We start from the raw sequence: 23,145 nt of genomic DNA, 5'->3' as shown, positions 1-23,145 counted from the left end.
TTAGAGAGTACTGGGAGATGGACCAACATGTTGCATTTACCATCTATTGATACTTTACACTTTCAGTATATGATACTAGATAATAATAATATAATTGTAATGATATATTATTCTTTTATAGAAAGAGTGAAAATCTTGCAAAAACGTATATAATATTGCATTGACTGCTTTTTAAATATTGACACTGACCTCATGGTGTTTTGTATTGCCAAGTATTTACCTACACATTCATATTATACAGTCATGCCATTTGGGCTTTATTATATTGCTCAAGGACACAGCTACATTCACACTGTAAGCCTGACTGCTCGGTTTTGATTAATTGCTCAGGTCTGATTTTTTTCTGTTTGTCCGTTAACATTATTGTACATCAGGTTCCAGGGTGAACTTGTGATTGTCTTGAACTGAGCAGACCAGCCTTAACATTTAAGTAGCAATGGCTGTCAGTTCTGTACAGAGGTGGGTGTAGATGTGGAGCCAGGAGTGGTGGGATCATGACATGAATGTCTTCACCGAGGTGGCGCGAATTCAGAGTCGAAAAGATCAGATTGCATGTGATTTTTGTTGTGCATGGGGCCACCGACCTCCACCTTTTGGACCCTCCCTTAATCACTTGCTTAAAATAAAAGCTAGATCTCAGGAGTTCAGAGGCCAGGTTAACACTTTGGGCTCTTTATCGTGTTCCTCAAGATATTTCTGAGCAGTGTTTGTCGGTGTGGGAGTACTGTCCCACTGGCGGAGGCCCCTGCCATTGGGGAGTGCTGTTTCCATGGGGGTGTGTGTGCTTGGTCAACAATAACGTTTAGGTTTGTGGTACGTGTCAAAGTAACATCCAGATGAATGTCAGGACCCAAGGTTTCCCAGCAGAACATTGGATTGTGATGAAATGGTCAATGTTATTCACTTGAACTGTCAGTGGTTTTAATGTTGTGGCTGATTGGTGTATATATGAATTTCTAATGAATGTACCAATCTCACCAGACCTGCAGCACCTCCCTCACCTCCATGTGCACCTTTTGAAAGGTACGTTAAGCATTTCTTGCTCGCTACTCATTTCTCATTCTCATAATTCAGCCCTCAGCCCACAGTATGGGTGATGATATGGGCCCCAGGAATGTCCACTGTGGCCCTGCACTAAGTGAAAATGGAGGTTGTATTTAAACTGCTCCACCATGTCCCTGAGTTGAGTGAAACGTGATTCCTGTGATGGCGGTTTTATTTACAAGAGGGAGGAATAATCTGCCTCTCTTGTTGTGTCATGCCAGACTGCAAATAATCCCTGTGTGTGTGTGTGTGTGTGTGTGTGTGTTTTCCCTTGGAGCATGTAGGCTACAGATGTTCAGCCTCTCTCTCTCTCTCTCTCTCTCTCTCTCTCTCTCTCTCACCCTCATGAGTGGATAAGTGCAGACAGCGTAGCCTATAGGATCGCACACACACACACGTTCCTCTCCTGCAGCCTCGTGCGGCAGAGAGTCTGATGCCATGACCGGGGACGTGTCCATCCTCTGCTGAGAACCATGCGCTGCCGGCTGAGCCCTGCTGGAATGAACGGACGGGAAGGTGCTTTCAAGGGACTCACCTGTGGATTTGCGCCGTCAGGATGCCTTATTTGACCAAACCTCTGATTTTACTTCTGTGTCTGGTCATTACCGGTGAATGCCGTAAGCACGGCCACCGCGTGCGGAGATGGACCGGTACCGTGGAGACCCAAAAGCACGGCACGTAAGTGTAAGATGCAGGAAAACAAATGCAGGATAAATATGAGGAAGAACGGAGAAGTGCTTAGATAATAGATAAAGATAACATTTAATTTCAGTTGTCACGGTCACAAAATTTACCCTTTAACTACAGCACACAGCCTGGTCAAAGACATTCTTTACAGAGGTCTGGAACAATGGGTTTAAGGTGCCTGAGAGAAGGCGTCTCAGCAGTGGAACAGATCATTTTACATTTTCCACAATTATAATCATTTAAAAAAGACAGAATGAAAAAAATAAAGTCTGAAGAACGTTCATACTGAGTCAGCTTCTGTTGTACTGTTAAAGACGCATTATGGAGTATTTGTTGAGTTGAATGTATGTTTCATCAAAATGGTTTAAAGCCACGAGGTCGCTTTCAAATAGAACTTTTTGGACACCGTCTTCATTTCTCTGAAAACCAAATCCAGAGTGATGCTTTTGCAAACTGGTGGAGTAAAAAGCAACAGGTGAAACCTGAACTTTGTGCACTGCATAAATGAGGTGTGGTCGGGGGGAGTGGAGGATCCTCGGCTTTGTTGCAGAATTGTATCCTGAAAGTCATGCAACAATTTGAGTGGTTAACGCTTAACAAGAGGATTATCAACCAGCGTGCTGTCATGCCTGCAGTGGCTGTGTGGTGTCTGTCGGGAACAAAGGTGGAGATAGAGTAGCGTGATGAGGTAGAGCCTCAAAACAATATATGGTGGAGGCTAGGGTGGACGCATGGCTCTACAGATCTGTCTGTAACATAACAAGGACCATGTTGATCTATGACCATCAGGTCATTGTTTGTTTGTTTTTGTCAAAGGTCATATTGAGTGTCACATGCTTTGTAAGCACAGATCTGAAAACAGGTCAGAAAATGTTGATCTTTGTGTGTCCTTTTGTAGGATTTTTAAATTAACATTAACAGTTCCTCATTATGTTATTATGATTTGCTGTTGCAAATTAGTTGTGTAGAAACAGAACTGATGGGACACACAGATGAACTGGCAGGTGACACTGCTACCTTCTTCCTTTTTCCTACCGATAATGATAATTTGTTTCTTAACCAAACCTTAACCAGCAGCGCTGTCAGGTGAGAAATGGCTATTGTTAACACATTTTGTAAGATTGTCAGTGGTAATGAAGTGTATCGACAAACAGTATAGAGCATTCATTATGAAGGGAAGTTACAAATTAGATATTCTGTCATCTTATTTGGAGGACAACCCTTTAATTAAATTCTGATGTAAGACAACAACAAAAAAAAAGATTCACAAGTTAAATCACAGTATTAGTCGCAGATCATCACAGAGTGAAGCTAATTACAGAGCAGCTTGAGGCTGGTAAACATTAATCGAATGAATATCTGCTTCAGATTCAGTCTTAAATGAAACATAAACATCAGTCTATTATGTACTGGACTTGAAAAGATTAAGATGCAAATCAAAACTACACTTAGTGCTGAGGCAGAGAATGCAGCAGTGACTGACGGGTGGGTGGTGGGGGGTGGGGGGGCACATTTATCTCTGCTCACTGGTAGAGAAATCTGTCTGGAAAAGTTTTGCCAGGGCCTCGCCATGTCAGGTCCATCTGTCATCAGAGGTGATTTAACACAGCATGTGGTCAAAAACAGCCTCACCACCATCACTGTTACACACACACTATACCACTGACAATTATCACAGCATGGCACTCCATTCAGCCTAGGACACCATCTCAGGAGTGGCATGTCTGCAGTCAGGAGGAGTGTTTTGCTTGAACTTAGGGTTGATCTAAACATTTCTAAAATTCATTTCATTTTTACTGCCATGTTATGATGATTTAGTTTATGTGCTTTCAGCTGCCTTTGGAAATGTGAAATGCAGATGCTATGAGATATGAGAAAAACTCACCTTCAGTGAGAAAAAAAAGAAAATGATCAGTTGATGTAGCTGTTGTTCTCAGGTGCCTCAGCAGACTGAATAAGTACTCTCCAGTGTTGGTGCATTGCTTAAAACCTTTAAAACCAAAGTCTTTTGTCAACTATCCTCTGACAGTGAATGTCATCTTCTTCTAGCTCCTTGGCAAAGAAGCCACCAGATGTGACCAAGTCTCGCAAAATGAAGACAGAGCATTTACTCAAAGTAGATGATCATGACTTCACTATGAGACCAGCATTTGGAGGTAGGTATGGAGTACTCTCCTGACATATTTTATTTTCCTTTTGTATCCCTACAGGCATTTATGAATGATCGTAAGCACACACTGACACATTCTCAAGGTCCAATTGCCAGCTTTTTCTAAAGCTTTCACCACATCTCATCTGCTTTGTTTCTTAGTTGTCTAGTCAACTTCATCCACCTGTGATGACCTTGGGACGATGTCAAAAGTTCTAGGAAAAGCTAGTAATTAAACCTATTTAGTCATATGTTGAAATTAGTATCAAAATAGATACTGCAATCCTCTTCTTGCTGATGTATGAGTTTTTTTTTTTTATTTTCTGAATGCCTTCAGAGTCCATCATTCATAAGCTTTTGTCTGTTTTAAAGGCAGACTTAGTGAAAGTGGTTATTCGCGTTTAAAACCTGCAGCTCCAAACTGAATATGAGATCTAAGCAGCAGAACATATGAAATTTTGATCAGATATGTCTCTTTGAAACAGTTATTCCCTGATGACAGGGGGTGCTCAGTTTTATGTTATACTGTATCTTCTTGATATTTTTTGCATTTTTTTTTTTTTTTGATAACAAAAAAATTAAACTGATTTAATCCATCCATTCATCCATTATCTATACTGCTTATCCTTAGTGGCCGTGGAGGGCTTGAGCCAATCCCAACTGACACTGGGTTAGAGGCAGGGCTCACACTGGACAGATCACCAGTCTGTTACAGAGTTGACATATAGAGACAAACAACCATTCACACACACACATTCAAACTTATGGGTGATTTAGAGTCTTCAATGACTGTGGGAGGAAGCTGGAGTACCTGGCACACAGGCACAGGGAGAACATGCAGACTCTACACAGAAAAGCTCAGGTGAACCAGGATTCAAGCCTAGAACCTTCATGCTGTAAGGTGACAGTGCTAACCACTACCCCAAAACCAATTCAACTGTATTGCAAAATGAATTATGCAAAATGCAGTGTTGTCTGCATTTTTGCCTACCAATGGATTACTAGACTGCTACTATTGCTAGAACTAGAGGAAAGACAGGGATGGAGAAAGGAGGAGTTGTATTTAGTCGACCTTGTCAGCACCACGTCAGCACTTGTGTCTGCACTCATGTCTCATAATTGATTGGCCTTTGGCATCCTAAACTGCTGATATATATGGCTTTTTGATGTTATACCAATTTAAAGTATCCGCCACTCTCCTTGAATCATCTAAAAATATGAAAGATCCCTCACCTACACCCGCTACATTAATCCTGCCCTATTATCAAGTTGGGACTGTAATGAACAGACATGTTTTTGTTCTGCTGGATCACAAGAAAAGCTAGATCTAAAGCTTTTGTTCAGGCTGACAATGTCACTAATCTCTAGTTCTGGGTTTTTATGACAATTTTCTAATTGGAGCAGACTCAAGAATTGATAAGTTGTTCTCCAAGTTAGAGTGCCTTCAGAAAGTATTCTGATGCCTTCGTGTTATGCACACTTTTGTGTTGTAGATTTCATTTCAAATGGGGAAAACTGCAGTTTTTGCCTATCAATCTACACTCAATAATACATAATGACAAAGTAAAAACAGGTTTTTGCAATTTTTTTCCAAATCTAAAACTGACTGTAAATTTCATTTACAAACATAATCTGGCACTCATTTCAGTATTTTGTATAAGCTCTTTTGACAGCAATTACAGCTTTGAGTCTTCTTGGGTAGATCTCTACAAGCCTTTGCACACTTGGATCTGGGCAATTTATCTCATTCTTCCTGGCAGACTCGCTAAATCTCTGCCTTTTACTGAGTGACATCCGTCTACCACTCCATCATAAAGGCCTGACTGATGGAGTGCTTCTGAGATAGTCATGCTTCTAGAGTTCTGTTGAGGACTGTTGAGTTCTTCTTCACACTATCTGGTTACTCAGTCTGGCTCAACGGCCAGCTCTAGGAAGAGTGCTTGTGGTTCCAAAGTCCTTCCATTTTACAATTATAGAGACCACCGTGCTCCTGGGAACACTCAAAGTTTTAGAAATAGAGGCTGCTGAATAAAGCTTTTTTACACATCCCACTGGTACTGCTCCATGTGTGATCTAAAAAGCACCGTTCACAGGCTATTTTTTTTTTACACACTTGTTATCTATCAAGTCATGGGTTAAATCTAAAGATAGTAGTATTTTATCACTGGAATACTTCAGGAAGTAGCTCAAGGCCAGGTCTTTCTTGATGTTTAAAAGTGTGTGTGTCTTATGTCTCTTTTGAGCAAATCAACTGAAGCTTGTAATATCTGTTCAATACTCAACTGAGCTTTCATAAAGATATTTTGAAACTAAGATACACCCTCTGCTCTGAAATTAAACTGAAATGGAAAAAATCTTCTTTTGACTCATTTTCTTGTGAAGTTGCATCTTGTTTGGGTCAGAAGATGAAACCGTAATTATTTGAGTGAGAGTGATTGTTACTTTGAAAAGGCAGAGCATTAGGCAGGAGGTCACAGTGGAAATGGGACTAAAATAGCCTTGGTACAGGCACAGAGTCCCAACAGAGGACACATGGTTCTAGTCACATTAATACAAAAAGTCTCCTACTCCACCCTGTTTCCCTACACAGGGCTGCTCCCTCCAGATGTGCTTAAGCCCTCAGAATTTTCTATATTTAATAGAACTTTAACATGTTTTCCACCAAACAGATCTGTAAGCTAATGGATAAGCTGCATCAGAATGAAAGAGCTGAAAATTGAAAATGCCCCCAACACGCCTATCTCTTCCTCCAAATAATCATGTCAGTAAGAGATTCAGAGCTTAAAGAGCAGTCTGTTGTTATCCAAAGAGACTTGGTGTTGGTGACTACAGATATGAAGTTTCATAAAGAAAAAATGATGGTTTATTGCAAATTATTTTTCCTTTGGTATTGGTTCGGTCAGTCATGCTAATATTGTATTCACCATTGTTAATAATGAGATCTTTAAATCCAGCAACATTTCTAAGAAAAGTCCAGTGGGGCAAGAAAAACAAGCATTTAGATGATCAGACAGGTTTCAAACAAACAAACAGTTTATCCAGATTATCTGACCCACTTTATTTGGAGGTCAGATTGAAACTGATTGCACTCGTAATGTTGCTAATAATCTCCCATTGCAACGGAAAACTATATGGACACAGCTCTGACATTCAGTCTGTATATTTGGATAATAATTTTAAACCTTTGCCTTTATTTTCTCATCCAAATGAATTTAATCTGGGGTTAAATGTGTTTTTTTTTCTCCTGTTTAATTCATTTCCAACAAAGATTGTTAAGGAACTATTACTCTCAGTTCAAAATTTCATGATGCTCTGGCCATTTCAAGACAGATTTCAAGACATCTTATCTAGGATTAAGTATAAGTCAGTGGATGATGCATCTATGCATCTTCAGGACCCACTTTGGGTCTAAAGCTTAGTTTCAAGGCTTATTCTGTTTTCATTTGAATGTAACTCAATATCAAAGAGAATTTCAATGAAAGTGGCTCTCTAGCAATTTAACTTCCATAGTTGATTCATAAGGTTGATATATTTTTTAAAAAATCAATCCACTAGAGGCTTAGTTATCCTAACTTCAAGTCCCTGTGGTTAAGTCAAGCCCCTACAACATTCAATCCAGCATCTCCTATGTTGCAACTAATAGCATCATTTCAGTAACACCCATGTCTTTCAAATCTCACAGCCCTAGTTTGTAAACTCGAGGCAAGATAACCTCTGATAACACCATCAATAGTACTGATGAGTACATACTGTACTGCAAGATGATTATATATCTACATGGTTGTACACATACACATTCAAAAAGATCAAAGTCAGATGCTACATTTCTGAGTGAACAGGGGGTGATTGTGGATAGTGTGTGGGGTGTATTATTGCTCTTAATCCTTGGTAAGATAACACATTAAGCTTGTTGTTAATCCATGCAGAAGGGAAAGAGAGAGAAAGCCTGTCAGCCAAATCATTTGATGTATGGGCTCTGAGCGAGTCATGTTATGATCTGTTAACTGCGTACCAAAGCCACTGTGTGCTTTTCAGAAAATGTGGTGGCTTAGTAGTGTTGTGGATTTACTGGAGGTCACAAAGTCAGAGGTGGGGTTGTTTCGTGCAGCCTATTACTTTGATATATCCTCCACCCAGCATTTAAAGGCATACACTGCTGATTCAGTGAATGTAGATCTGCCTTAGGTTGGCAAATATCCAGTAACACAGAATGTGTAGAACCCACAGTTTTAGAATACAGAACAGAATACCCTTTTTTCCATTTAACCTAAAAGCTGTAGTAGTCAATATTTTTCATATTCACACTGCGTCAGATGACTATTGCCCTGTTTCAGTCCACACAAGCACAATGAGAAGTGCAAAGCAGTAGGTCTTGGGGTAGAATACAGATCAGAGGGTGTGGTGATTAAATACACTCTCAGCCCGTAACATTGCTTCACTCTGAAACAGCTGAAACAGTCACAGTGATGCTTGATGACAGATACTCAACAAACAGAAAGATGCTTCCTCAGGAAATCATATTGTGATGTGGATGATATAGAGTGAACACACAGCACCACAGAGCTGCAGCCAGAGGCAAGTGGTGTAGATTTTTTCCCACAGTTAATTTGTACAATGCCTCAATTTGATGCTATTTCCACTGTATTTCACAATGTCCACATCATATTGTAATTGATTTGACAGCAGCATTTGCATCCAGATGCATCGCAAGAAAAAAAAATTAAACGCTTGTTCTACTAAAAAGAAAATTGAAAAGAAGGATGTGACTCAAGGGTTGATGAGTCCCAGTAATTGAATGTCTCCTACATAATAACACCAGAATAGCGAGTTATAACAGACCAGTCTAATATGTGTAGGTGTTGGTGGTTTAATGTGAGGGTTCAGGCCTCAGGTTGTGTTTTCAGCTTGTTCTGCTGCCCCCAAGTGTACAAAAATATCTATTAATGCAGCTTTGACTATTACTGTTTGATTGAAGGCCAAAGGACAGTGGAGTTTATCATGATAATAACTGGAAGACTTGACCTTGAGGAATACTGGCTGTAAGAGGAGGCATAACTGTCACAGGAGAGTTAAGTACTTTTCTGATTTTTATTTAGCCTCGAGAAGTCAGCAGAACTCTGGGTCTTCTCCAGAGATCCCCTGCTGCACTCTCATCCACACATTCATTCTGCCACTGAGCGGTTTCTAATCTTAGTCTTGATGAAGAGGTTAAAGAGCTGATTTTTATGTTCTGTTTTTATGTCTTAAAAGTCATATCATTAACCAAGCGCCTGAATATCATGCCCTGCGAGTCTCAAAATAACACGGCATGATATCCACCAAACATCAGGGCTGTGACTGCTGCTGCCATAGTTTGATGTCAGAACTGTGGAGATTCAATTAGAAGATTGTATCAAGCTTGCTACATCAAAAGACACTGTAATAACCCATTAATTTCAGACTCACTGCTGCTTTATTACTTCAAACCAGATTAAATGGGGTCACTTTTAAAAGTGCGCACAGATAAGTGATTTTTATATTGGCATGAGACGAAGCTCAGGTTATGAAATGTCATAAACAGCAGAAACTTGTCATGTGCTTTATCCCTGAGTGCCGAAGTGACACGATATCCCTGTGTGTCATCTATGAGGGGACGTGAGCTGAGGGGAACAGCACAGTAATCACCACAGTTTTTGTTTTCTTTTTTTTTTTGTAGCTAGAGCTTTAAGCAGTGCTCACTGATGGATGGGTCAGTAGCACCCGGATACCATCTGGAGATGCCGGCTTAATTTGAGGTGACTGGAGTATAGCTTTAGCCACTAGCTTTGGCTGGTGTAATTCTGCTTGCCTGCAGTGCTAGCTTAGCCTAGCTCTGCCTAGCTGCATGGCAGGCCCCACTCCAGCAGTGAAGAGCAGATTAAACTGGCAGCAGTTCCTCATGCTGACAGCATAGATTAGCACAGGCACCAATCTGTTACGCCATCAGACAGCTGTTACCCCGCAAATGACACTTTGTCCCAACTAAAAATACCAAGAAGTCCAAAACTGGCTGTAAAAGTACATCCATTGTCGGTGAAGGTAAATTCTGTATTAGAGAGAAATTATGATATTTATCAGCCTGGGTGGTGTTATTCATATTGTTGTCCATTGTGACAATTGGCCATGTTAACATTTGCTCACCCATATACACACTCCCTCACTCCCTGGGACTACTCCCTGTGTCTCCCAGTTTATGGTAAATGGACTGCACTTATATAGCGCTTTTCTAGTCATATTAACCACTCAAAGCACTTGACACTACAGGTCACATTCATCTATTCACACACACATTCATACAGCACTTGTTCTAAACATACAGAGTGCTTTCTAACACATTCATACACATTTAGACAATGATGACACATTGGGGGCAAATCAAGGTTTAGTGTCTTGCCCAAGGATATTTCGGCACGTGGACTGTAGGAGCCGACCGCTCTACCTCCTGAACCACAGCTGCCCCTGTTTATGTAGTTTTAGTTTTTCAGAAAGGTGAAGAAAGCTTGCTCACTGTGCCCTGTTTAATATTCTTTTCCGTGTTTGCCAAATCTCTACAAAACAGCTGGCAAGTAAAATATTAACATGACCAACTGTCACAATGGGCAAGCTGTAAAAATAGACACCCAGACAAGATTATATAATTTTTTAAAGCTGCAAACTCACAGAAAATTCTTACCAACTCAGCAGTTAAGCTCAGCTTTACAAAGCCTTTCAGCCTCTTTGAGCTTGACGTTTCGTTTTTGTAGCCTGCAGCTCCATCCTCTCCACTGTACACTTTTTTTATTTTTATATTTCTCAGGAGAGCAAACCTAAGTTCGAACGAGAGGTGAATATTAGACTTACATTCATCAAGTGGACCCAAACATGACTCCAAATGAATGATAATGTTGCTCTGTGTCATATAAACCATAACAACGGGGGGGACAAATTCATTGTGCACAACTCCGAATGTCTTGGATTGCAGCTCTCCTTGTTTGGTCTTTGGGTTTCAGACCCAATTTCAGACCTAATTCTCTTCACTGGTGATGATCCTCAATGTGAAGGTTGGGTCATCCCAGGCCTGCTGAGAGAGAGTTCTTCTAGTTCTTCTGCTGCATGGTGGAATCACAAATACGTACCTGCAAATGGTCGCAAAACTGCATGTAACTCAGGTCCAGATGTTGATTGTGAAATGTTATGTGGAATACTCACAATGGTTATTGCTCACACCTCCTGCGTGCACATTACTGTTCCATGCTCCATATGTGCACAGTAGGAAAAGTTCCTGGTATTTTTGATCACACCTTGTAATCACTGATTGGTGCATTAAGGCCGTATAAATATGTGTGTTTATATCTTCACAGTGAACAGTAAGGGTTGGCTGTTTTGCTTCTGCCATGAGTGTACTGGTAAAATAAACTAAGTATAAGTGGCATGAATAAGTCTTGAACAAACACTGTGTTATAGGTTTGCAGTGGTGCAACAAAACAGCTTTGATAACATTCTTGTTTGATTGGCTAATTAAAAGACATAAAATCACAGAGCTGAAGGAGACAGCTCTGTGATTTGTGAGAACAGAGAAAAACTAAAGCAAACAGACATCATTTAGTAGTAGTAACAATTTTTTAATAACATCTGAAACGCTATTTTGGGGAAAAGTCACAGAACACGATTCAAAATCTGCCAGTTAAATCTTCTCTTCCTCAGGAAATGCACTATAGTGTAAATAGGCAGTGAAATACATAGCTATCGTCTGAAAATGTTTATGTATAAATAATAAGTCCTTCACTCACCATTCTTACTGTTTGCTACCATCTGGTACAGGTCTTTTTCTTCAATTTAATGCTTTTCCCTGGCAGTATTTGTCCATTTATTTCAACATGTTACCCCCATCTCTGGATCTATGGCAGTTTACCCCCTTCAACGCAACACATCCTGATGTCGATTATCGAGCCCCAGCCAGATATGCAGGGGTCCTGGTTATCAGTATTGAACGATAGGACACACTGACATCAAACCTGAAACACACAAAGAAAGTTTTTTGACTGTGGGATTATTTTTATGAATCCTTCCAGACTGTTCAGCTGTTCACAAAGTCTTTTATTAGGGACACCTCACTTACACTGGTTAGTTCCTCCCTTTGCTCTCAAATCTGCCTCAGTTCTTATTGGCCTGGGTTCAACAAGATGTTGGAAACTTTCCTCTGAGATTCTGCTCCATGTTGACATGACTGCATCACATCATCTCAGCAGATTTGTCAGCTGCACATTCATGCTGCCAACCTCCTGTTCTACCACATCCCAAAGGTGTTCTACTGGATTCAGATCTGGTGACTGAGGAGGTCACTGAAGTTCACTGAACTCACTGTCATGTTCATGAAACCAGTTTGAGACGACTTCTGCTTTGTGACATGGAGCGTTATCCTGCTGGAAGTAGCCATTAGAAGATGGTGAACTGTGGCCATAAAGGGATGAACATGGTCAGCAACAACACTCAGACTGTGACATTCGAAACCATGATTGGTTGGTATTAAGGGCCCAAAGTGAGTCAAGAAAACATTCCCCACACCATTACCCCAGCAGCAGCAGTCTGGACTGTTGACACAAGGCAGGTTGGCTCCATGGATTCATGCTGTACAAGCCAAATTCTGACCCTACCATCTGCTGCCTCAGCAGAAATCCAGATCCACCAGACCAGCTGCATGTTTCAGTCTTCAGCAGTCCAGTTTTGGTGAGTGTGTGTTCACTGCAGCCTCAGGTTTCTGTTCTTGGCTGACAGGAGTGGAACCTGACATGGTCTTTCTGTTCACCACAGTTGTAGAGTGGTTACCTGAGTTACCATAACCTTTCTGTCAGCTCCATTCTCCTCTCTCATCAACAAGGTGTTTCCCTCCACAGAACTGCTGCATTGGATGGTTTTTGTTTTTGGCTTGTGTTGTACACATGTCTCTATATTAGGTCTCATGATTCAGGAGAAAAAACAAGCCTTGAAGTACAAGAAACTCCTTGTAGACCTCCTTTGATAAAACTGTGGGGAGGTATATGTCAGGGGAATGGTATGAAAAAAAAATATGTAAGGCTTTGAGTGTTCCCAAAAGCACAGTGGCTGCAGTGACTGATTTTGTGCAGTTTGATTTTGTACAGAAGCCATTCTTCTACACTATATTTAGGCTATATCTGTTATGTAGAAACAAAAGATAAAAATGGTCAGTCAGTTATTGAACTTAGTAATCAGTAAGTAATCATCAACATATCATTTCAGTAATACAGATGATCGTAGCATTTCTACAAAGGCAATTGGACTTGATGTCTGCTTTTCAAGCCATCTACTGTGGAAATACGTGCTTGGTAATCTGCATTCATATTAGACATAACTATCAACATCCAGGATAAACTGCACAAAGATTGAGGTGTAGTGAGATGTCAGTAGTGACTGATCATTTCATTGTCAAATGATTTCATAATAATCCATAATTCATATTCATCTAACTACACTCAAATTCTGGTCTTTGTGATGTTATGAACGACACGTCAATTAGTACCTTTACATGCCTACTAATTCCAGTCATGACTGTTGCTTTTAAACATATTCATGATATGATATGGATACACTATCAGGTTAATCATATCCTGTATGATTCTAACATCCTGTTATCTTAGTATCTGACTTTCATTTGTAAATATTTTATGAGCTAATATTTATTTAAATAAATTTACATTCAACTCCTGGTGCACACACAGCCTACGGTGTGCATGAATTAGAGAGCAATTTAAATGTAAGACAGCTGGTAGTTCTGCATTAAGAAAATGTAACCTGCAGCTTAGCTTTACTTTGATGGGTTCCTGTAATAGTTTGTATTGGTTAATCAAGCGTCCTGTTCAGAAATTTTACCTATTTGTAAGCAAGGCAGAGGAATATTGATTCATCTTCAGGGCACTTATGGTCATCTATGTTGTCACTGAATCATCCATTAAGTTGATAAATCCTAATTCTATCATGTTTGTTTCCCATGTAGACACATGAAGTTTGCTAAACATTTTTGCACTCTTCATTATAATGTCCATGAACCTACACTCAATAACTCATAATAATAAAATGAAAACTTAAGACATTTTTGCAAATTTATGAAAAATATAAAACCGAACTCTCTCATTATTCAGGCCCTCTCTTCAGTTTTCTGTAGAAGCTCCTTTGGCAAGCAGTTTCAGCTTCGAGTCCTCTCAGGTTAATCTCCTACAGTCTCCACACCTGGATTTGGACAGTTTCCTTCCTATTCTTCCTCTCAAGCTCTGTCAGATTGGATGGGAAGTGTCTGTGAACTTCAGGTCTCTCCACAGATGTTCTGTGGGGTTTAAAGACTGGTCTTTGGATGGGTCACTCAGGGACAGACAGAGACTTGTCCTGAAGACACTCCAGTGGTGTATTGGCTATTTGCATCAGGTCATTGTTGTGCTGAAAGGTGGTGGAGATTGATGGGGAGAAAAGAAATATTTTATTTCATTTAGAATTAGATCTATAACACAGTAAAATGTGCAAAAGGTATATGGGTCTGAATTCTTTCTGAAGCCACTGTGCATTATACATCTAATCCTTTCAAAAGTTCAAAAGAAACACTATGTTATGAAACACAATATGAGAACGTATCTGGATCCTGGAGAGGCAGAATTCCTTGAGTCTGCACACTAAGAACGGTGTTAGCTGTAACATTTGTTAGTTCAGTTTCTTTTTATAGGTTGTACCTCAGAGCACAGAAATTCTGGACTCTTTGAATCCGACTTGCTCTGGGCTCCGTGAATGAAAGGAATTATATTGAATTAGTTGAACACTGGGTGATAAGATCAATGTTAGAACAGAAGAGCATTTAAGCCTAATGTTACAAGAAATGCAACACACTTGATGCCATTGTTCCAGTAAGTGAAGAATAATCCCAAACACAGAGATCCCTCCACAGCCCCTCATCTGAAGGGCTTTGGTGACTCTAATCTAGAATTTAGCATCTCTGCTAATCTCTTTGGATTACAGACTGTATAGATGCAAAGTGGTTCAAATCGCCTGCAAATCTTCCCTCCACTTTGGCTCCATCTATGCAGTGTGTATATGCTAAATAGTTGTATGTGAGAGGGTCACACGTAATGCTTTTATCCTTACGTAGAGGTCAGAGGTCATGACAGAAATGATAAAGAGATATGACACATTTTCAAGAATCCAGCCACTGTAAAGCCAGATTAGATGTAGTAAATAGAATACTGGCACCTCCTATAGATACAATTTGTGTACTGTTAAGGCATGAGGTGGTTAAATTAACCAATCTTGAAAAAGAACCAACTTGACATAATGATGCACCAAAAGAAAACAAACATTTCTTTGAGGAAGCTGAAAGCTGTCGGATTTCATAAGAAATATTTGCAACAGGTGTCATTTGAAATCCCTCCTCTCCATACACAGAAATCAGATTTGTCTCTGGATCACTTCTTCCACTTCTGTGGACTTGTGTAATGTGTTGTGATGCCTCATTTACACACACAGATTAAGTGACACAGCTGCTAGTTCCTGGATTCCACACAAGTTAAATCACACTGAGAAAGTGGGCCAGATGTCACCTCGAGTTCACATGGAACTAAATAAAATTTGTGTCACCAATTTAAAAATTTCATAAATCTCATTGCCTGAGTTTGTTTTTGTTTTTTTGTTTGTTTTGTTTTTTTGTATCTCTACATACTAGCAGGGCAACATAATGGAATGCAAATCACATCATTCAGGATGTTCCCCTGTGGACTGATAGTTTGGCTTATATGAATGTCCTACAAACACCTCTCACTGTTTCCCATCATTTTTAGCACATTAACAGACTGTAATGTTCTTAGTTAATTATAGTGAATTGTCTCACTGAAAAGAAGTATACTGATAGAGAGGAGCTGATGGTTGTTAGGCTGAACCTATAATGTTTTCACAAATCAGAAGTTGTCACTGTGCATTTTTAATGTACAGAATATCAGGAGCATGTGACTTATTGGTTTCCTATATAAAATAATAAATATGAAGATGCAGAGGGGTGGAGGAGTCAGGGGTGGATTTTTGAAACTCTAGACAATATGGATGATACAAAGTGCAACTCAGTTATAGGTAGACTAATGAAAATACATTTATGTAGTGTCCACCATCTGTTATAGCTTGTTCAGTCAGGTTATAATAGATAGTTGGCACTCACTGAATTAAGTGGAGGAGGGCAAAACTGGTAAAAGTGTGGGAGGTCTCTCATAAACCAGCTTGGGAGCACAGCCTGCTGTTACATAACACTGTAGTGTCCCATCAGCGAGTTCATGATGTACTTTTGTTTGGCAGGTCCTGCAATCCCTGTTGGAGTGGACGTTCAGGTGGAGAGCTTGGACAGCATCTCTGAAGTTGATATGGTAAGAAAGCCTGTATTTACCCACACCTGAACACAATGTGACACATTATAGTAAAGCAGATGATGCATGTCACAGTACCTGATTTACTGACACTGCCCACCCATTGTTCCGTTTAATTGTTAAGTGGCTAAGAATCAGTCTCCTCACCAAATACCCCAAAACAGTGTGTTCGTGTCAAGTGACAAAGTCCTGTAGTGACTACGACAGGAGCAAAGGAGGTAGTCAGGTGATGCTGTGTGACAAAGGCTGTGTAAGGAGGAGGTCTAACATGAGAGAACGCTGTTTGTTTTCCTCTTTCTTGTCAGCCATCTTTCTTTCACCACCTGTGCCCAAAACTTAAAGAAACAGTCCTTTGGGTCGTAACAGAGAAGCAGCGACAAATAACCTGTGTGGTTGTTTAGGTTTATTGCTGCATACTGGAAAAAAAAGAAATAGGAATAGTCCATCGATTATCCATTAAGGGTCACGGGGCAGCTGGAGCCTATCCCAGCTGTCATTGGGCGAGAGGCAGGGTACACCCTGTACAGTATGCCAGTCCATCGCAGGGCCAACACATATAGACAAACAACCATTCAATCTCACATTCACATTTAGAGTCACCAATGAACCTGCATGTGTTTGGACTGTGGGATGAAGCGTGTGTATATGTGTGTGTGTGTATGTGTGTGTGTGTTGTACCCCGGGGCCTTTTAAAGTAATGGGTGAAATCTTAGAATCACTTCTATAACAGGCATCTGGTGTAAGAGTATGTTACAGGTTACATCCTGTACATTTTGGAATTCAGGAATTGTTTTTTACAAGACTTTTACAGTGGTCCAAACATGAGGCAATGGAGGCGTGTATGATTTCACTTTTCAAAATTAGAGGATTATGGTAATATTCCTCAGATTGGACAACCCTTGCTAATATCTCATTTAAGTTGAGGTTTCTGATAGAATGCTAAACATGTTGGAAAGGATTTGTGTGTGCAGATGGTCAAGGAACAGTCATGTAAAATATTCATATGCAAACACTCATCTTCACAATCCCATATAATTTCTTCCAGTGCAGTGAAGGGTAAAATGATGTGGAGATACGATGGCAAAGAAATCAGCAAATGAAGCAATTTCAACTTCACACATTTTTAAGTTAACAGCAGTTTGTGTACAGTTAACAGATGGAGGCTACAACAAGAATCATAAGTATACTGCCAGAGGAGAAAAGAGAGGGAAAAGACAAAACAAGTGACACACACACACTTGATGCACACACACACACACAAACAAACAAAATGAATGGCTTGGTAAATTGGTAAATTGTTAGCGGTCATATCTGTTATGAAAGAAAATCACTATGGTCCACATCCTTGTGCAGTTCAGTATACTTGGTCTGCTGTGACAAGCTGCTGATGTGAGCTACTGGTAGTAAAATTTAGAATGACATTGCTGTGTAACAATCTGAATCAGTTTTCTCACCTTATGACTTTTTGACTCGCATTAATATTTAGTGGTTTTATTTCATAGATAAAACAAATGGGCTTTTTCTTGTCATGACTCGGAATCTGTAGGATTCAAATGCACAACTCAGAGGCAGAGGCTTGGCAGAGTAAAGCAGGGAAGGATAAACAGGAGGTGAAGTCAGTCAGGGAGCAGCAGTGGCCAGACAACAGTTGGTGATATCTGACAAAGGCAGACGGAGAATGAAGGAATAATTCAATCAGCTGTGACATCTTTGTGTTTATGTCCCTCTCAGTCAGGTTGCCTAATGATGATGTCTTTTAAGCCTCTGGCTCACGAAGCTTTGTGGTAGTTCAAATGCACCATCATCCTGCCTTCCTTAAAAATCACAAGTGTGGATGGATATGTGGATAGTTTCATCAAATCATCCAGAGATTTGATTTTAACACTGGGCATGTCTTAGTGAGCAGTGAGTAGATAGCAAAACAACTTACACAGGTGCCACAGGGTTAGAGAAAGTGGATTATTTTCTTTTGGTCTTTAAGTGCTTGGAAAAAAAAATCTTGCAGACTAAAAACTAAAAAAGAAAAAAAAAAAAGTAAACACAACTAAAACACTCCTAAAACCTCAGTCTTGTACTCTCTCCACCAGGACTTCACCATGACCCTGTACCTGAGGCACTACTGGAAGGACGAGCGTCTGTCGTTCACCAGCAGCACCAACAAGAGCATGACGTTCGATGGTCGTCTGGTGAAGAAGATCTGGGTCCCCGATGTCTTCTTTGTCCATTCCAAGAGGTCCTTCATCCATGACACCACCACCGACAACATCATGCTGCGTGTCTTTCCTGATGGACACGTCCTCTACAGTCTGAGGTCTGTATCTGTATCTGACTTATCATATATTTTAAGACCAATATCCCAATCTGCCTCTCAAGAGCTGTGCTGTTCAGTAAACATTTTAAATGACTGTCACTTGCAAAGAAATGTTTTTAATAGACCTTTTACTAAGCAGACATCATGTATTCAATTCAGTTCAATTCAATTTTATTTATATAGCACCATATCACAACAGAAGTCTTCTCAAGGCACTTTTCATATACAGCAAGTCTAGACCATATTCTTTAGATTATTATATTTACAGAGAGAGACCCAACAGTTCCCACCATGAGCAGCACTAGGAGACAGTGGCAAGAAAAAACTTCCTTTAAGAGGCAGAAACCTCGAGCAGAACCAGACTCAGGGTGGGCGGCCATCACAGAGGGGGAGAGGGAGAGATAAGTGGGTAGAAAATAGGGACAGGAAAACATAGAATAACAGAGATTCCATGTAAAGATGTAAACTGTAACAATAATGAGAGGTAATAATAGTAATGACAATTTAAGTTGTAAATGCGATAGTAACAGTAATACTAGAAGCAGTACTTATAATTTCTAAACAAAACAGCAGGTGTTGAGTGGAGTTGTAGGAGCAGCAGGAGACTTGTCATCACAGATCAGACTCTACAGCTCCAGAGGCAGAAACACCTGCAGAAAGAGACAGAAGAGGAGAGAGAGACGGAAGAGCACAATACTACAGGAAAGGAGAAGATACTGAGTTAGTAACATGTAACATGGGATATGAATCCATACTGATGGAGAGAGAGAGAGAGAGAGAGAGAGAGAGAAAGCTCAGTGCATCATGGGAGATCTCCCAGCAGTCTAGGCCTATAGCAGCATAACTAAGGGATGGTTCAAGCCTGAGCCAACCCTAACTATAAGCTTTATCAAAGAGGAAAGTTTTAAGCCGACTCTTAAAGGTACAGAGGGTGTTTCTGCCTCCTGGACTGAAACTGGGAGAAGGTTCCACAGTAGAGGAGCCTGATAACTGAAGGCTCTGCCTCCCAGTCTACTCTTAGAAACTCTGGGAACCACCAGTAAACCAGCATTCTGGGAGTGCAAAGTCCTAGTGGGATTGTAGGGGACTATGAGATCTTTAAGGTAAGATGGAGCCTGACCATTAAGGGCTTTGTAGGTGAGGAGGAGGATTTTGAATTCTAATCTGTATGTACGTAAAATGTTTCCACACTGCTGTCTTGAATGTGCCACCACATGCATGATCACTCAATTGTGATCAGTCCAAAATAGTTATGTGACACACACAGAATTCTATCTGCTGGTGAGTTCAGACTGTTCCTCATAGGATCACTGTTGGCACCAACCAGCTCTTGGTCTTGGGAGCAGCCGGCTAGCTCCCAACCATTTGTCCTGGTTACCTGGTTTTAACGTCTGAAAACATCTGAACAAATGTACAAGTAGCTGTTATTGTGATGAAACAACAGCCATGAAAATGACACTTCCCTCAGAAAAAAAAATGTTTTTGTGTGTATGTAAAAGTACTACTTCACTACTTGATCCCAAACATATTATTATATGTATAATATATTAACATATGTTATTATTTGAAAATACAGTCAGCACAAAAATGATGTTTACCTCAGACTGCAGGTCCTGTTTTCATGGTGGCACAGATCAAGAACACAGACCTTGTTCTTGTAGAGTGAGCAAACACTTTCCCACCTACGAGAGTACCTGCTAATCCAGTGGCTCACCATGACATGGTTTGAAACACTAGAGCAGAGTGTCAGTACAGGTCTGGAGGTCAAGTGCGATTTTATCTGTTTTTCCAAAGATGTTTGCTAAACCCCCGCTTGATTGAGTCACTTACAGGCTTTTTGATTTCAGCTGGCAAAGGCACACATTTAGAAACATTTTTAAAGTGACAGGAACTCCTTTATGTGATTTTAGCACAGCAAAGGAGCAATGAACTCAGGACTGGAACTGTTTTATAGACATATTTACATATTAATATGTATTTGGTTTTTATTGGAATATTAAGGCAATGATGTCTAATCATTAGTGTGTTGGAAATCCTTGTCCTTGCAGTCCTTGTTCCTTACAGGGCATATTTAAACCCAGACTAAACTCATACAACACTTACCACATGTCTAAATAAGGATATTTTTCATCTGCCATAACTCAAGTGCCATACCATATCATTCACAATAATACTGGTACAAATTTTAACAAATTTTACACAAAAAAAGCTTCATATTAGGATATCAACAATATAGCAGTGTGATGACATGCTGGAACATCTGCAACAGTGTTGGGAAGCTAGAGCAGTTTATCGATCTCTGACGAGGAATCAGACCCCTAAAGGGAGCCACGCCTGCTGTGTGGAAGCAGGTTTTTCAGCTCCCAGTAAAGATTTGAACAGTTGACACTGAAGGGATCCTAACCTAAAAACAAGCTGAGCTAACGTTAGCAGCAGCTCAGCTAACAGCCCACAGCCCCCTCACTGATGTCCTGTGTCTGAGTGCTGGAAAAACACTGATTTTTAACATGAAACTGCTTTATTCATTGTTTTTCCTAGTTTTAATTCGAATGATTAACAATCAAGCCGACTGCTTCTGTCACTGCGTCCACCTGATGAGGGAACAAAGACCAATATTCAGTCCCCTTTTAGCACTAGCTCAATCATTTCAGTTCATCACATCTTTCTCCATCATTTCCTGAGAAAAATGTCTGTCTCTTTAGCTGCTAAATGTTCTGCTATGTTCACCAGCTGCTCTCTAAATGTGACTGTCTGCTGTTTGTTGCTGAGCAGGTAGTGGACAGTTGTTTTATTACAGCTCTTTCGCTACCTGCCAAGGCTGGAAACCAGGCTGTTGTTGAAAACAGATTTAATAAACTCTGAGCTAAACCCTGACCTCTGAGTTGAATAACTTGGCTTCCAGAACAACTGATCAGAGTTAGGTCGGTCAGTATGTTCTCTCCCAGTGCGGTGTGTGGTGAATGAAAAAAAGCCACCATCAATGGAGCTCCTATACTACGATTCACCATGGCAACAAGAGAATAAAGAGCACAGCATCTATTATAACCCTTTGATCATGAAATCAATCAGATTATAACCTTTCAGTTCGATAAAGGTTAAAACTGGGTGTAAGTTTTTATATGTCTATTTAAAAAAAGAAAAAAGATTTTGATCCTTTCTCAATGTAAACTCTGTCTGAGGAGATGAAAGTCAGACAGCTTCCTCCAGGGAGAAACTCAGGGATTGTTGGAGAAAACCTGCCAGAGAGCAGGTTTAGGACTAAAGGAGTTAAAGTCTGTTTTTCTGGAAACGGAAATTTCAGAGTTTACCCTCAACTCAGACTTAACAAACTCAGAGTGTTATCCAAAGCTCTCTGGAAAACCTCTCAGCATGAAGGCAGGCTTTATTTTAAGACTAAAACGATGAAATCAAAGAGGCAATCATACTTTGAGAGAAGTTTTGACTCAAATGAAGCCACATTAAGCTTTGCGCTTAAAGTTATTCATTTTAATTTATTTATTTTCTATTAAAGATGTTGTTGAAGATCACTACTTTTGAAATTACATGGCATTAGACTTCTGAGTTATCGGTTTACAAGTTTATAACAGAAACACACTGATTTGTTTAAATATACATTTTACCAGGCAGGGACAGGCACCATCGAATAGCATTATGGGAAATGTAGGCTCAAGCATTCTTGGAGTCTGACCCATGCCTTGGACTTAAAGTCAAGATACCTTAGTCTCTGCCACACAGATTTTGACCATTCATTCAGTGCAATAATAAACACTGAGCTCCTTAAAGGTAATTTGCTCCTACATTTCTGTGTAAATGTACAGTTATGTAAATGTAATATTTGCCCACACTGTTGATGACTGCCTCAGAGTAAATGGACTTTTCAACATTTTTTATGTCATTAAATGTTATTAAACATTCTCACTTGAGCTCAGTATGTCATTTAAATGCAAATTTAGAGATAAAATAAAATTCAATATAACTTTAATCTTCAACTGTTTTTACATGAGGCTTGTTTGACCATCCTCCAGATGACTTGTTGATCTCACCATGTCCCATAACATGCAGGTGACCTGGTGCTCATGGGGGTGGTCACAGATTCAGTTCTATTTCTAGCTCCACGGCCTCTGTTATTGGTAAAAGTGTCCTGGTTTCACAGCATCGCTGCTGGATTTGGACTGAATTCAAATCAATACTCGGGCCCAGCAGGATTCATTAGATGGGTTAACAATCAATTAGCTACTCAACTGACTAGATTTTTCTGTATTCTGTACAGACCTTTTATCTGGGGCTGTGAGTAATAAGCAGGATAATAAGTTTTATTAACTGACAAAAAATGATTTTATGTTTTTGTTGAAGTCAAATATTCTCAATAAGAAACTTAATATCTCAATAGAAATGTATTCTAGTTACCGTGACAGCAGCTGTGACACAGCTCATAGAGGATAAGGAGGTACTTCAGAAATCCTCAGTGCCCAGTTGCTGCAGTTTGCATCAAAATCAAATTCCATCTTGGCAAATCTGAACACACACATACACATATTTTAATATTCAGT

At 40.0% G+C, this 23,145-nt stretch overlaps 1 protein-coding gene across 1 annotated transcript in view; it reads left to right on the top strand.

Annotated features, from left to right (window-relative positions):
* Window positions 1-1,422: 1,422 nt before the first annotated feature.
* Window positions 1,423-23,145, top strand: part of gabrr2a (gamma-aminobutyric acid type A receptor subunit rho2a) — a 41,380-nt gene continuing 19,657 nt past the window's right edge. Inside the window, 4 exon segments of the mRNA XM_018697702.2 lie at window positions 1,423-1,722; window positions 3,781-3,887; window positions 16,217-16,284; window positions 18,372-18,595. Of these exon segments, the coding sequence (XP_018553218.1) occupies window positions 1,601-1,722; window positions 3,781-3,887; window positions 16,217-16,284; window positions 18,372-18,595 (521 nt within the window). The 5' untranslated portion in view covers window positions 1,423-1,600.

The sequence above is a fragment of the Lates calcarifer genome, linkage group LG19 (genome assembly GCF_001640805.2).
Source record: "Lates calcarifer isolate ASB-BC8 linkage group LG19, TLL_Latcal_v3, whole genome shotgun sequence".
Taxonomy (NCBI): Eukaryota; Metazoa; Chordata; class Actinopteri; family Centropomidae; genus Lates; species Lates calcarifer.
The sequence above is the reverse complement of the archived record's forward strand: the minus strand, read 5'-3'. Positions and strand labels throughout refer to the sequence as shown.